Source organism: Talpa europaea, assembly GCF_964194135.1.
Source record: "Talpa europaea genome assembly, chromosome: 14".
NCBI classification, from domain to species: Eukaryota; Metazoa; Chordata; class Mammalia; order Eulipotyphla; family Talpidae; genus Talpa; species Talpa europaea.
The window spans coordinates 92,790,025-92,806,219 of NC_140082.1; the positions used below are offsets into that span (position 1 = coordinate 92,790,025).

A 16,195-nucleotide genomic window follows, 5' to 3' on the forward strand; every position below is an offset into this window, starting at 1 on the left:
CGGAGGAGGGTCCCGCATGGTGCACAGACCTCTCCTGCCGCCCGCTGCTCCCCTCAGCAGTGTACTTCGGTCCTTCTGCCTGCTCTGCTCCCCGCTCTGGCTCTGGGGGATCCTCTCACCCTCCCGCGCTTCTGACTGTACCCAGTGCCTGTATAAACAAAACAAACAAACAAATAAATAATAAAAAAAAAATAACGGCAAAAAGTTAAGTACAAAAGTACACAAGAGAGTGGACGCACAAAATCCATGGATGAAATTGTATCCCACCTGCAGCTTTTATGTATTTGAAAGAGATTCATGAACTAAAAAATATCGTCTAGTTTAAAGGAATTAAGTGGTTTAACCTGATGACAGCACTAACGTCAGTATCACTGATGGGGTATTTGTCAAAAATCGTATTTTTCCCTTTCCCCCAGCTTCCTGGAGATATAATTGACATAACGTAAGTCTCAGTACCCATTCATTTCCTAAATTTGACGTTTGCTTCTAGTTTTCACACCTCCTCTCATCCTGTAGGTGAGCAGGCCAGATGTGGCCCCCTCCTTGCTTTTCAGAGCGTTTTCCTTTCTGCCGCTGGGTCAGCACATGCCCGCGCCTTCACAGCTGCTGGCGCTCAAGGGTGAGGCTTGGCAACTCTGGTCTCTGCCAAGGTGTCGGCTTTCGGCGCTGCCCTTGAGGCGCCACAGCTCTGTGAGGAAAAGTTACTTTTCTAGATGCCAACAGGACAGCAGCCCTGACCACAGCATCTCCAGTAGCTGCACTTGTTTCTCATTTTTATTTTCACATCTGTCTGTTCTTGTCATTTTTCTGCCTCTTCTGATCTCCTAGCTCGAGCTTCCTAAGGAGCCATTGCTGTGTTCCGGCCTCCGAAGAGGGTGGACTAGAAATTCCACATTTGCTAGGTCTTGCTTTCCCCTTTCCCGTCTCTCTGGCTTGAGCTCTGCTCTGCCCTGTGTGGGCTGATCCTGCGTGGGGACGACAGCTGCTCCCTGCTCCGCTCTGCTCCCCAGAACCGGGCGTCTCCCTCCCTCCTGCGGCGGCTTCGATCATGAGTGACTTCTGCATCTTGATGATGTTCTTTGCCTGTGTCTGCTCACTGTTTCAGAGGAACTTGGTTGCTCCCTTCCTTTATCAGAAGAATGTTCTTTGTCATTATGTTCCTCAGATTTGTGTTTCTTTGAGAATTTGCGTCCATTTACTTAGTGGCTGGCTGGCCGCTCTGCTTCTGCTTTGACTCCCGTGTTCCCTTCTTGCATTTTCTGACTTTTCTTCCTCTTGATCATTTTCTAGAAAAATGACATTTTGAGACCCAGGGAGAAACAGATACCTCCTGATTGCTCCTTTTTGATCTCTGTGTGCGTCATTTCTAGAGCTGGTCCGTCTTATTCTGAGTCAGCAGCCTGCTTGAGAACCCCAACTGCCATGCGTGAGAGCATGTCCCCCGACATCCATATGTTGAAGCTTTTACTTGCTTGTGACTGTATTTGGAGATGGGACCTTTAAGGAGTGATTAGATTCCGGGGGGTTATAAGGTCAGGCCCAGATCCCACACAACTGGTGTTTTTAGAAGAGGAAGAGGCACCAGAGCACGCTCTCCACCCACACAGACTAAAGAAAGGCTCTTCAAGGTCCTCTGCGAGCTAGGAAGAGCATCCTCCCCAGAACCTCTCCTGCCAGACCTGGGCTGGGATGTCTGGCCTGCAGAACTGGGAAAATAGATTTGTGTTGTGTGAGCCCATAGCCGTGGGGTTTTGTTATGGCGCCAGGGCAGCTAACAGCCATCTGAATGCCTCTCAGCCTCCCAGTGAGGGTCGTCTCCCAGTGAGGGTCGCTTTGGAGAAATACGGTCTCTTCTCAGTGTGCCCTGGCTTCGGGGACTGGGCCTCCCCCTGCCCCCCCACCCCGAGCTTCCCACAGACCCACTAAAGACCCAGATGCACAAAGGGGATCTGCCGTTGTCTTTTCAGTTTGTTTTTGGTTTTTAGCTCAGTAATATCTCTAAGGTGTTTTTATATTTGTGTTGAAATAGTAACTACTTTTACTGCTTTCATTTTTTTTCCCCAAAGGAGAGCCATTTGTCCCAAATCAGCTTATCAACTAGCTCTTCTCCCCATCAATTTAAAATACCACCTTCATCAGAAATGGTATTTTCTTGGCATGGGAGGCCCTGTGCCTGATAAAGGGCCCCACCCCAGACCTTCCTGGCAGGGAGAGCACTGGGCGTCACTTACCATGGAGACTTAGAAAGTTGATTCTGGAGTGCAGACTCGGGGTGTGAGGCCGCTCCGTGATAGGCTGTGTGACTTTATCACAGACGGCCATAAGGGATAGGATTTGGGGTCTTCCAGAGCATCTAGAAGTATTGTACACAACAGCTCTTTACTCTACTTTTCTTGAACATCAGAACCCAAAGTTGTGGTGTCCCTGGTTTCTCAAGGTGACTGTCACCACAGTGTGGCTGAAACTCAGCTGCAGAAGTAAGACAGTGGCAGTTTTCAACATGGTCGAATTTGGGCATACTAACATTCATAGTAAGCGGAAAACAATTTTTAGGGACTGCATTTTTGTTCAGGATTGCAGAGAATTCTAGAGCCAGCATTGTTCAGCATAAGGCAAAAGCCTACCTTTGCTTTTTATGAAAAGCTTTACTTTATTTATTTTTTTAATTTATTTTTTTAAAGATTTTTTTTTTAATAGAGGCATGTTTTTCTTTATTTGTTTGCTTGTTTGTTTTTGTTTTGTTTATACATGCACTGGGTACAGTCAGAGGCGCGGGAGGGTGAGAGGATTCCCCAGAGCCAGAGCGGGGAGCAGAGCAGGCAGAAGGACCGAAGGACACTGCTGAGGGGAGCAGCGGGCGGCAGGAGAGGTCTGCGCGCCATGTGGGACCCTCCTCCGGTGGCCGGGGAGCAGCCGGGGATGGAACCGGCGCCGCAGAGGCCGCGGGCAGCTTCGCAACCCAGCGCTCTACCGCTGCGCCACCGGGGAGGCCCTGAAAAGCTTTACTTTATTGAAGACATAGATATTGATATATTTTCATCTGTCTTTGTCTTCATTTATAGTTGACTTTATGTGATTTTTCCCCTTTTTGTAATTTCCAAATCTGGTTCATGCCTTTAAGGGTATTGAAAATTATGTGACTGGGCCTCCCCTGGTGGCGCAGGCGGTTGAGCCGCAGCGCTGTGAAGCTGGCCGCAGCCTCTGCAGCGCGGGTTCCATCTCTGCTGGCCAGGGAGATCCCCACATGGTGCGGCAGACCTCTCCGGTCTCACCCGCTGCTCCCCTCAGCAGTGTATTTCCTCAGTCTGCCTGTTCTGCTCCCCGCTGTGTCTCTGGTGAATCCTCTCACCCTCCCACATCTCTGGTCTGTACCCCAGTTCTTGTATGCATGAATAAATAAATCTTTAAAAGAAAAAAAAAGAAAATTGTATGACCAAGTCTAGGGAAAATCATATTTTCTCCTCAGCACGTGTGCGTTTCGGTGTTTTACATCCCCCCCCCACACACACACTGGTCCATATTTTCACTCCTGTCTTAGAACTACACTGTTTTAATCACCAAAGCTTTATCATGAATTTTGACACCTACCAGAGACAAGTCCTTCCTTACTAACATTGTTTTCCCGAAGGTTCTTAGCAGAGTATTCGTTCACATTGTATTTTCTATAGGAACTTTGGACATTGTACATTTTCATTTAAAACACATTTTCCTGGGAATTTCCACACTTCTTTTAAAACTGCAGAACATGAGTTTTAAAAGAACATAAACACACAAGAAAAAGGAACAGGAGAGGAGGCGGTATGAGGAAATTCTTGAAGGCAGGAGAGAATGAGAGTGCCTGGTAATTGTCTTGGCAAGGCCAGAGAAGCCACTTCCCGGCCCACAGTGGGGGGAGCTGGCGGCCCGCCCACTCCAGGCCACGGCGCGGCCCCCTAGGCGGGCACACCGGGAACGCTGTCTGAGAGCCAGTTAGTGCTAAGTCCCTAAGTGCGGCCCCCGTTTCCAATTTCCCCCACATGACTGGAGAGATTTACTCTCCGGAAAGCGCACGGGGCTGGCAGGCTTGGGCGGTAGTGTGGGTCAGGGCTAAGGTGCACCCGCCGGGGCTTTCCAGCTGCGTCCTGCTGCTCGCCCCCACTGCCTGGCTGCTGGTGTTCAGGCAGGGCATTAAAAATTTCTTTGGGAAATCTGACCAGTTTAAGGGGAAGGAAATAAACTAGGGGGGTGGAGGATCCCCCAAATATCCAGGATTACAGAGCTTTCAGTCAGCCTTTCCTTCTGAATAAACAAACCAAAGGGGATCAGAAGTCAAGAAAATCTAACATGAATGATAGAGACTAAAATGAACAGTGAAAAGCAACTTAGAGGAAATGAGACTACAGAGAAAGGAAAACAAGCAAACAGACCCTACCCTTAACCACAGGGAAATCAGGAGACACACGCAAGGCTTGCTATGCAGACAAGAAGCCATACAAAATGATAGCGCAAATAAAAATCCCCAGAGAAAAATGGGGCCACGGGAGAGCCCCACCGAGACTGCAGTCTAGGAAGATCAAGGCAAGGGCACAGGTGGAACGTGGGGAGAAAAGTCGAGAAAATTAGGTGGCCTGGCATCCAAGCATAAACAACTCCGTGAGGTTTGGGCATGGGGAAGGGAGGAAATTCTCAACAAAATTACTTGGTAAACCTCTCCCCCAACCTGCGTTGGCTTGTCAAAAAGGACTTACTCAGTGCCCGACGCAGGGATTTAGGTGACAGTCATTCCCTGTGAGAATGATGTGAGTGGTGCGGATCTGAGGTGGTGTGTGTGGTTTTGTGCGCTTCTGTGCCTCTCCCAGCTGCAGGCCCAGGAGTGGAAGTGTTGGGTCAGTGAGCATTGGTACATAACAGAGTCTTGAATAATGTCAGATAGTTTCCAAATGCAAATCGTTTGCAGGTGACCCATCTGTAGAAAAGGTAGATTTTAGAGTGAAATAATACGCAGCGGTGAATAGAAACAGGCTTAGGACATTCAGCAAGTAGCGGAATTCACAAACGTGGGTGCAAGAAGCCAGACCAATATCTGTTGCTGTATGGCTTCATCGTTGTAAATTCACAGTCAAAACGGGCCTGCCTGGTGGCGCAGCGGTTGAGTGCTGGGTTGCGAAGCTGCCCGCAGCCTCTGCAATAGCGGTTCGATCCCCGGCCTCCTGCCGGGTGAGGATCCCGCATGGCGCGCAGACCTCTCCTGCCGCCCGCTGCTCCCCCCAGCAATGTCCTTCGGTCCTTCTGCCTGCTCTGCTCCCCGCTCTGGCTCTGGTGAATTCTCTCACCCTCCCGCGCTTCTGACTGTACCCAGCGCTTGTATAAATAAATAAATCTTAAAAAAAAAAAAATTCACAGACAAAACTGGTGAAGGGGGTTGGGATGGGCGTTACCTTGGGCATGAGGGGTGCGGCTGGGGACCTGGTGACTTGCCAGTTCCGTGTCGGGGTGGCCGTTCCAGGACACGTCAGTCCTGAGGGTCCGCTAAGCTATACCACTGTCATTTACACATTTTTCTGTTTAAATGTTAGGTTGAAAAGTTTAAATCATCAGCTTTTAAATTAAATTGTTGTGTGGGAAGGTGTTTTGAAGTTCATGTGAATTGGAATCAGGACAAAACTAGGTTCACACTAGCAGTGAAAACTTTTTGTACATGTATCCGTGCAAGCAAGGGAAAGGATGTGGTACTGTAAATGGGCGACATTTCAGTTACTCCTTTACGGACAGTTGCGTCTTAGAAAGGATACTAGAAGGCCGCCGTACCGCTCGCGCTGTGGTGACGGTGAAGCAGCATCTTGCTGTCCTGGCTGATGCTGGCAGCTGGGCTTTTTGGAGATGTTCGGTGAGGTGGCTCCGACCGTGACTGCTCCCTTTCTTTTCAGATTTGCTGTTGAGGATGATGTGAACATGTTCCTGTTTCTCCTTGTTCCCTAGGTTTTTGTGGAGACCCTGGATAAGTGTTTCGAAAATGTTTGTGAGTTGGACTTGATCTTCCACATGGACAAGGTACCGTCTCTCACAGCCGGGGGTACTGGAAAACCAAGCGCCTTCGCCCTCTCTACCCACCTCTACTCTTCCATGTTTTCTTTTTACTCTGGTAGGGAAGTTTTTTTCCTAGAGGCCTGTTTTATTTAGTAACCTCAGTAATAGTTTTGGGGGTGTTTTGCTAAGCCCTGTTACCAGATGTTTTAACACAAGACCCCAGGGCATATACGTGGTTCCTCTTCGCACAGAGAGCCCTCCTGCTGCAGGGACCCATGTCAGGAGAATGACGGGCCCCCAGGCGAAGGTCCAAGGGAAGGGGAGGTTATTTTAAAAAAGATTTATTTGTTTATGCATACAGGAGCTGGGGTGGAGGCCAAAGTGGGGGTGAGAGGATTCACCAGAGACAGAGTGGATCTACTGGGAGCAGAACAGGCGGATCCACTGAAATCCACGGCTGAGGGGAGCAGCGGGGAGACAGGAGAGGTCTGCTGCGCCATGTGGGTAGCTCCCTGGCCGGGGATCGAACTCGTGCTGTAGTGGCTGCGGATAGCGTCATAATGCTGACACTTAAACCCTGAGCCACCAGGGAGGCCCCGGGAAGGAGAGTTTTTTGTGCATCGTCCCGTGACAGTGAAGCTCTGGCACAATCCTGGCACGGGGGCTTGCTCTGGCTAGTTGGAGCTGACGGCTCAGAGTGACAGTAGCTCAGCAGCAGTGACACAGTCTGGGGTCAGGTCAGGTGATGGCGGCAGGAAGCCAACTCAGGCAGGATTGAAGTGTGCTGTGTGGCTGGCATCACCGGCACCACTTGTGCGCTCACGTGCCACAGCAAACAGGAGGTGGCGCGGGGCGTGGAAGCTGCCGTGTTGAAGCTGTGCAGTGGGGCATGAGCTGTACCCAGAGTGTTCAATGGGGAGCTGCGCATCTCAAGTTTGCGCCTGTAATTGTCACCAAGACCCACGGCCCTTTGGAGGGAGCTCACGATTTGTAGATGACTGCTCACTGCTAAGCGATGATCTTTTATGAACCTGTTTTCACCACCAGGATGATGGTGTTTTTAGATGTGTGATTGCTGGCACTGCCATCGAGAGGACTTGGCCGTGTCCAGTGGGATCTTCAGCCTCAGTTCACTCTGCCAGGCTTCTCAGGGGGCACTTCTGGGCCAAGGCACTGTGTGCGATTGCTTGATAGCGCTGAGACGTTAACCCCTGCACCACCAGGGAGCCCCGTGTTGTCACTTCTGCCAGGAGAGCCGTGGCTCAGTCACCTTCCCTTTCATGCAGGTGGGAAAGGCTAAGATGAGAGGTTGGCAGATGGGGGAAGGGAGGACTCTCTTCTACAGGTCTTGTTACTACTTTAAAACCTTTAAAACAGTTTTTCAAATTGTGACATCAAGGCGTGACCTCTGGGTTACCACCTGTGTGCAGAGGACACCTTGTGGCTGCAGCCCTCGCTTACCTGGCCAGAGGTGAACTCACACGGCTTAGGGGCTAAGTTTCACCAGGGGAAGGTGGCGCCTCCAGGCCAGGGAAGAGAAGGCCCAGGCTCCCATCCTCCCCTGTTGCGCCCAGAAGAGGTGCGGGGACCCGCCACTGCTTGAGCTACTTCCCCGCCCTCCTGGTGGTTCCTGGGAGTGACTTTCCCAGAGAGGAGAGAGCAGCTGCACTCCAGGCGCTGTGTGCTGGGGCCGGCTGTTCATTACCTGTCTGGGGGGCCAGCTGCCTAGCGCCTGGAGACTCTGGGCCCGCGGAGGGAGAGCCTGGAGGGGCAGCCGCAGGCAGCGTCCTGTGGGGAGGGGACTTTGGGTCCTTTGCACTTGAGTGCACAACTGAGCCTGTGAATGACACGTACCCCAACCCTGTTCGGATTTTGGTTGGGGATCGGTGCGTGCAGAGCAGCTGAGGAGAACGCGCACCTTTGTCCTCCGAGCCCCGTCCGCCTGTGAAGTGCTCCTCCTCGCGTCCTCTTGGAGCTTGTGTCGTGGACTTTTATACATTTCCCCGTCGAGGTTTTTACACGTTTTATGTTCAGTATTTATATGGTGTATATTCATATTTGCTCTGTAGGAATCATTTTATTTCTGTATGTTGATGCTTGAATCCAGAGGTTGTGTTGAGCTCTTATGCCGGGCCTTTTTCTGTGAATATTTGCCCATTTATTTCCAAAAAAAACACCTTTGCCTTTTTCATGTCTCTTCGCTGCTTTCCTTGCTGACTGGTCACTCCAGGGAATGCTGAGAGGCGGTGACAGTGGCACAGGGAGCTGCCCTCCCACCATCACCGCACAGTGTTTGCTGAAGGAGTTTGATAAATATTCGTCATCGGGCTGAGGCGTCTCCTTCTCTAGGTGAAGGATTTTTAAAAGTATCAAACCTTTCTCCATCTCTGGAGCTGACGTGAGGACAGCTGCTAAAGCAGCGAAGTGATCCCGGTCCCAGCGATTCTGTTGGACTTGGCTTGAAAAGGAAAGACCATAAAAATGTCATCTGTCCTATCTTATCTTCAGCTCAGTGCCCTGAACTATTTGGCAACTGCTGCTCATTTCATTTACACTTTATAAAACGGTCTATTTTTAGCTGTTTACGTGACATCAGCAGTTTATACCTGTTTCTGCTGAGGCTTTTGAAAAGTAATGATGTAAGAAGTCAGACCTTTGCTCTGCTCAGCCTTCGAGGGTCTGCAAGCGTCTCCCAGCCGGTGTTCCAGGCTCTCTGCCTCCGGAGCGCTGCTCCTGGCAGGTGTGTTTTCCATTGAGAGGAGCAGATGGTCTCCCCCAGATCACAAAGGTCTGTCATAGACAGCTGCACTCTCACCTTGACCTCCACCCTCCTTCCCTGCACAGCCTGCTCCACCGTGAGTGAGGAACTCCGCCTCCGCCCGGGGCTTGGCGTCAGACTGTAGGGGCGCTGCTGCGGGGTGGCTAAGAGCAGGTCCCTGGTGGGGCTAGAGGTGGCCTCCCTCGGCCCTGGCGGCTTGTTTATTCTAAGTTAGGGTTCTTGTTCCCCTCCTGAATTACCTTTGCTAACAGCCTCTTTCAGTCACGGCTGCTCTGCTCACTTTCTCCCTCTCCCTTCCTGTCGGAGGAAAATGTTAGCTCAGTCCTCTTCTCATCTCCCCCGACGTTCACCGCGGTCTCGCTTCTCAGTCTGTCCCTGCGGTGTCTTTGCTCCTTCCGTGGCCGCCCCCGACTGGCCCACCTGAGAGTGCAGGGCGCCTGTGCTCTGCTCCCCCTTGTCACTAGCCCTGCGCCCACCACTCCGCTGAGTGAGTGATGTGCCCCCTTGCAGTTTTGCTCCCCCGCTCCCTTTCCGGAGCCCTGTCTTCACTCTTCCCCCGAATGTGCTGGCCACTTCCTAACCCCCTGGCCAGCTGCGCCTGCTCTCACTTTCCATGGACCGGGTGCCATGGCTGGCTGTGGCAGGCCGCCTTCTCGTCCTCCTCTACTCCTTCCTGTCGCGTAGAACCCTCTGGTGTTCTCCGTTTCTCTTCCTGCCTTTGTCAGTCAATGATGTCACCTCCTCGCTCATCTTCCTGCAGATCTCACCCGTTGTCCATCCAGGTAGTTCTCTGCTGTCTTTTCCAGTCCTGGTGTATGGCTGGAGGCCTGTTCCTGTATTTCCAGTTGCCTGAAGTCGCGTCTTCCTCATTGTATGCTAGTTTCTTTCTCTTTCTTGCCACTTATTTTAATAATTATTTATTTTTGTGTAGAAGAACTGGGGTGTAGGCCGGGGGGGGGGTAAGAGGAGTCATGAGACACAGAGTGGGGAGCAGAAGAACAGGTGGATTGACTGAAATACACGGCTGAGGGGAGCAGCAGGGAGACAGGAGAGGTCTGCTATGACCTGCGGGTCAGCACCCTGGCTGGCCAGCGATCGAACTCAGGCCATGGCGGTGACAGCGCTGAGACTCAACGCCTAGGCCAGCAGGGAGGCCCCCCTCTTGCTACTTCTTATCCAGAGCCAGATTCAGTGCTTGTCCTGACAGTGGCTTCTTCCCCACGCTCTCCCATTCCAGTGGTGCTGCCACTGCCTCTGGTTCCCTCTGCTCGAATCCTCCCACCCTCCAGCGCGTCCTCATCACCCTGCCTGTCATGCTGTCTGCGGACCATGTGACCTGCTGGCCTTTCTGGCTTGTGTACCTTGGTTTTTGTAAGTGTGTACATTTTCCCGACTTGGTTCCTTGCCTGCGTTTGCCCTGGCCTCCCTCCCTAGATCTGCTGTGTTGCCTCTCACCGAAGAGCCCCGGGAGCTGGCCTGTCAGGCTGCCCAGGGCTGACACTGCTGCGGGGCTCAGGTCCTGTTCTCGGGGCTGGTTCTTCTCAGCTCTCCCCAGGGCACCATTTGGAGTTGACCTTGCTTGGCGTGACTTGTTCCTCTGTGTTTAGAAGCCCCCAAACACAGCTCAACATCGTGACTGAGTTGGGGGTCGGGGTCAACCTGGTGAATTGATGGTTCATGGGAAACCTTGTGGGCGGCCTGGCATTCGGACCCCCCCGCCAGGGTCTTTAGGGTGGCGGTGCTGGGTTTGGATCCATGGGCTTTCCCGATGCAGCGGCCGCGTGACGGGACTGGGCCGGGACTGGGCCCAGGCCAGGTCACAGACGTCCGTCTGCCTCGGGCTCTCGCAGGTGACTCGAAACATAAGCTTTTGGGTGGGTCTGAGCCCAGGAAACCTCATAGTATGGAATTTAAACTGCTGTGGAGTCAGCTGCTGAGATGGGAAAATGCTGAGGCTCAAAATGTGAATGACCGGCGGAGCCCTCAGAGGAGAGGCTCGTAAACACGATAGCGCCTGGTGCCTATCAGCGTGCCTCCGGGTACCGGGCCGAGAGCAGAGCTCGTTACCGCCCAGCACGCCCTCGCCCTCTTGGCGCAGGTGACCTGGTCGCTGGCCTCCCGGAGCGGGGACGGTGCTCGGGCGTGTGTTCTGTGTTTGTGGTGGTGAGGGAGGAGCGTTTGGGCCTAGAAGAAGCCCACGCTTGGTGGCGGGAGCTCGCCGGCGTGCGGCTGCTTCTGGCCGCCCGTCTGAGTCCTTCCATGTCTGACACCGCGTTGTGGAAAAGAAAGAAAAGCGAGATCGCCCCGGTGGCGCCGAGCATCCGCCTCGCGCACACGCCCCCTTTCCTCCCTTGGACTTCGCCCGCGCCCTGGCATTGATTGCCCGCCCCGCGCGGAGGGGAGCCTTCGAGGCCGTGTAGTCTTTCCTTGTTACCACCGCTGGGAGCGTTAGGATGACAGTGCTCGGGATCAGCAGGCTGACCTTTCGTGCTCTGTTTGATAGCCGCCTGCTCCATAAACCCCCCGCTTACGAGGCCATAGTCAATAGTGCGGGTCATTAGCGGCGCGGCGGCCCGGCCACACCGCAGATAAGCGTCGCCATCACCGCGCTGTGCCCTGCCGGACTCGCTGCCTTCCCGGCCTCTGTTCCTGCCGCCGCCCTGCAGGGCGCAGGCCGGTTGCTCTGCTCTGACAGAAAGCAGAGTTGGGCCTGTGCGGAGGGCCCTGTGCCAGGCCTGTCCTTTGTGGGTCCAGCTGGGCCGGGGAATCTGCCACCCCAGGGTGTACTGGTGTGTAGCAGCCAGTGCGGTTCACTTCTGCCAGGCGGGGTGCGTGGCCACTGGGGAGCTTGCGCCGGTGGGGCCCAGGCACTGGTGCCACCGGTAGAGCCCCACCCCCCGCACTCACTGCGCCCGCACCTGAGGGGCCAGGGACGTGGGGTCCCGCCCGCGCCAGGGGAGGAGACGAACCCCAAACGGCTCTGGAGGTCACTCACGGCTGCCGCCCTTCGTTTGTTTTCTTAGAAGAAAAGCTGATGTTTCCTTCAGTATCGCCTTGGAGGTGGAGCCTGGAAACCGTGGTGCCCAAAAGGAGGAGACAGGCCCTGGGAGGAAGGGAGCGCGGTTGAATTTTAGAAAAAGGCATCCTGCGTAGCAGCTCTCCGGTCTCTCCCACAGCGTGATCGGCGCTGGCGCGCACGCTGCCCCTGCAGAGGCGACGGGAGGTTTCACGTTCCTGCCCTGAGTCACTTGCTCCCATGTTCGGGAAGCAGGCACCCCCACCCCCCACAGAAGCTTCCCCAGGTCCCCGGCGTTCTCGCTCTGTTCCCAAGCATGTGTGGGCGGGAAGGACACCGCGGCAGCTGGGCAGGGGAGGAGGCCACAGGCGCCCTGCCCTCGAGCCCGCGGCCCTGCTCGCAGGTGGGTCCCTTCGGGCCAGGTCTTGGCCCCAGAGTCAGCAGCACTTTTGGAAAAGGTGCCATAAGTTGAACGTGGCTTTTCAGCCCACCTGGTGCTGACCACGGTACAGTGTTGGTGCGAGGCACACTTCGTGGAGCTGGGGTGTCTGTACCTGATTCCCGCGAGATCTTTTATGCTGTGATACTTGATCAGAGGCAGAGAAAGAGTAGGGCCTTGAAGAAGCAGCCATTTCTGAGGCTCGGTGGACAAGGCGGAGAGCGTGAGGCCGAGTTTAGCTGACGGGGGGCCGCCGAAGCTGGGGCTGCTGGCTTCTAGGAGGAGGACGGTGCCTGTGGGCTGGAGCCGCAGGCCTGCACAGGCTCTGAGGAGAGCGCCTGGAGGCAGGGCCCTTCTGGGCGCGGGTGGTGCCGGTCCAGGGAGTGAGGCCTGCACTGAGGGCCTGAGGCTAAAAGTCCATCTTCTTTCCACTAACCCAGGAGGGCCCTGCCCGCTGCACCTCTGAGTGGGCTGGGAGCCCTGGGAGAGCTCGGAGGGTTCGGGGGCTTAGGTGGAGAGAAGCCTGAGTGGATGGCATTAGCGAGTCCAGAGGACACTTCCCAGTGCCCTCCGGGCGGGCGCTTTCAACACTTCCTCATGCTGAGAGCCTCCCGCGTGCCAGCCCTTCGGCGGGTCGCTGTCCAGTGTTCCCTCTGGCCCTTGAGCTGCTGCTTCAGCGGCCTCTCTCCCAGCAGCCTCCTAGGAAACCTAGTACGACCCGACTCTGCTCCTGCGCTCCGTTCCTGTGTCTGCGCCCGCCGCCCAGCCACACTCCTTCACCTCAGGCTCCGCCGCGCCCGCCCCCGCCCCGCTGGGCTGGCAGGTCCACTCACCCTGCAGGGAAGCTGGTCCTCAGAAGCCCTTTGCTCCTGGAACGGGCAGTCCTTGTCTTGCCCCCCGCCCCAGCCCACCTCACTGTGGCGAGGGGCCCTCCTGGCATTTGGAAGGGCCAAGCACGTGAAACGCCCGCAATTCAATGAAAACTCGCAGCACACAAAATGCCACCCATGCGCGCCCGGGCCGGGCCTGCACCTACTCAGAGTTGGCACTGTGGCCTCGTCCCCAACATTCACGCTCCTCCCGTCCGTCCCGTGCAGTTCTGTGCGTTTTCACCTGTCACGGCTATCCGAGTCCTTATGCCTTAAAACTCTCGAATCCCCGTGGGGGAGCCAGAATCCGTGTGAGGGGCTGGTGAGTGCAGCAGAAGGGGAGGCCGAGGGGCGGGTGGACGTGGCCTGGTCTCTTCTATGGAGCGGTCGGGAGGGCTGCTCGAAAGGTGGTGCGGCCTCGCTGGGCACCTTGCTTGAGTTCTGCAGTGGCTGCCCCCCTCCCCCCCACAGTGATGCTTAAGCAGAAGTGGGGTGGGCCTCCCTCCCCCCCGCCCCCCTCAAGCCTGTGCGATGCCAGTGGACACCGAGCGATGGGGCAGTATGCCCCACAAGTACATCTTCCCGATGTAGGACGAGCTGGGGATGCTGTCGCCGATGGCACGGAGGCCCTTGGCGGGGCTGAGAGAGAAGCCAGCCCTCCGGCCTTGCCCAGCTGCCCCTTGCCTCGCGCTTGCTGTTCCTCCTTGAGCTTTGCGCTGTGGCCCGCTGAACTGTCCTGTCGCTCTCTTTAGGGTTGAGCTTTGTGAGCTTTGACCCGGGGGGTAGAGGAGTGGAGGGGCAGGGGCCAGGCCCATTCCAGGAGCAAAGGGTGGGTCCAGGACTGTGGATCCAGGCGCGGCAGCTCGAATTTTTACCTAAAGGTCAGGTAACCTGTGCTGCACTTACCTGCCTGCCTCTTCAGGTGAGGAAGCTTGAAAGGCTCGAGGGCAGAGGGCAGGGACTTCTTGCTGCTCAGAGGACACAGGTGGGGTCTGGGGAGATGCCAAGCCGGACGCCGCGTCTCAGGGCAGCCAGAGCCCTGGAAGGGCGGCAGCCGACCCGGCCGGGGCTCTGAGTGCGGGGCCTGCGGCTCCACACTGGTCATCGGCCCCCTGGCGTCCTCCCCTGCCCGAGCGGCCTCGCGAGGCTGGAGGTGGATTCGGGTCCTGTTTCGCTAGCCTGTGACCCACCGGAGGGATGGCGGCGCTGCCCGGCCCGTCTTCATTACCTCGCGCTGTGCTTCGCGTCTCGGACGGCGCTGCAGGCAGCAGGAGAGGGAGGACGCAGCTGCGGGCTGCAGAGGCGCAGCCCCGTGAGGACATGTTTAAAAACTTCCACAGAGAACTCTGACTCTGAGCAGAACTGTGTTGGGTCTTTGGGATTTTTTGTTTGTTTGTTTGTTTGTTTGTTTTAAAGAGGAAGAAATAATGCGCAGGGCGTATACTTCGCTGCACGAAGGAGCTTAAGCCCGCGGGCTGGCCGGCCCCTGCTGAGGGAGAGGGAGTCAGCAGGGCACGAGGACGAGGACGCTGACCGGGCTGCTGGGCGGTCCGCCCCTCCCCTGCCTGGAGACGCCTCTGCTCACGGGTTAACTCAAGGCCCACCCTCAGCTGAGCCCCCGTGGCGTTCCGCGCAGAGCTGTGGCTCTTATCCCTTTATTATATTTAGTTTGATGCGTGTTTTATCTTCCTTGCTTTACGCCCTGTGAGGCCAGAGTCCACACCTTCTCTCCAGTTCCTCCTCCCAGCCCTGGCTGTTGTGGCCCGGTGGCATTTAGACAATAGGCATTTTATAGGACATGTTTTTCTAGTGGAAATGAGTGTCTTGAACCTCACACATGACCCTGTGTGAGGGCACCGTGGGGCCACACGGGCGCACTTAGCTCACACAGACCCGCTCCAGTCGTCTGGCAGAGAGAAAGAGAACGCACGTCCCACGCACGGGGTGATTCTGCCACAGCTTTGCCCTGTTCGCCTGGGCCTGCGGTGGGAGACCTGACTCGGCCCCTCTCTGCCTCTGCCCTCGTGTGGGTCACGTGCCCCTCCGCACCTTGCGGTCCCAGGGTGATGGCAGTGCTTGGCGTGGAAGGCTGACTCTCAGCTAGGGTGGCCCCTCAGCGGACTGGCCGCTTCCTCTGGTGCTCAGCTGCAGGGGAAAGACAGCTCCGTGGCCAGAGGGAGACGTAGCAGGGCTGGACCACACCGGCGGGTGGCGGGAGCTGTGGCGAGCTGTCGTTTCCATCTTTCCTGGTAGCTTAGACCTCGTGTAAGCCGAGGCTCCCCTGCGTTCATTTGTTTTTCACTGACCGCTGTGTGGACGAGCGAGCGGAAGAGAGAGAAAGTCCATCCAAGACCCAGGGTGGAGTCTCGGGATTTCACATGACATTTCTGGAATTGTCCAGTCTGCAGACCAAGGACAGTCACAAGAAGTGGGTCAGGAAACACTGACAGCAAAGAAAAGAGCAACACGGAACCAGCCGGGCAGGCTGCTCCCTCCGCCTGCTCTCCTGGCTGGGAGCGGTGTGGCCGCGGCCTGCGTCTGACACCCCCAGGACTCGCTGCGGGAAGCGCTTGGCAGTGGGCGTTAACCAGGAGTGAAAGAAAAGGCAAAACTATGTCCAGAATATTCTGTTTTAGACGTCCCGGGAGCGTCCAGTGCGGTCGCTGCTGTGCTTTGACGCTGGTCTCGTGCGCCGCGTCTCCGGGCTGGGGTCGCCGTCCTGTGCAGCGGCCGTCCTCCTGTTGTGCGCCCCAGGCCTCCCCCAGCATCCTGCCTGGACGCCCCAGCCGCCCCCCCCCCCCCCTGCTCGGGTGTCAGCAGGTGAGCTGGGGGAGGGGAGGCCAGGCTGCAGCATGTTTTTAAAAACGGATGAAACAGGGGCCTCCCTGGTGGCGCAGGCGGTTAAGCACCACACTGTGAAGCAATCCGCGGCCACTGCAGCACGAGTTCAATCCCCGGCTGGCGGGAGAGCAGCCCACATGGCAGGGCAGACCTCTCCTGTCTCCCCGCTGCTCCCCTCGGCGGTGTGTTTCAGTCAGTCTGCCTGTTCTGCTCCCCGCTCTGTCTCTGGGGAATCCTCTCACCCC

At 55.9% G+C, this 16,195-nt stretch overlaps 1 protein-coding gene across 5 annotated transcripts in view; it reads left to right on the top strand.

Annotated features, from left to right (window-relative positions):
* Positions 1 to 16,195, top strand: part of LOC311183504 (AP-3 complex subunit sigma-2) — a gene marked incomplete at its 5' end in the record, with an annotated part of 32,386 nt that overhangs the window by 8,359 nt on the left and 7,832 nt on the right. For 3 of the 5 annotated variants that reach the window (XM_084252993.1, XM_084252994.1, XM_084252996.1), the window contains one exon: positions 5,959 to 6,030. The exons of the other annotated variants lie outside the window; for them this stretch is intronic. In XM_084252993.1, coding sequence (XP_084109119.1) covers positions 5,959 to 6,030 — 72 coding nt within the window. The remainder of the gene's footprint in view (positions 1 to 5,958; positions 6,031 to 16,195) is intronic. 5 annotated transcript variants of the gene reach the window in all.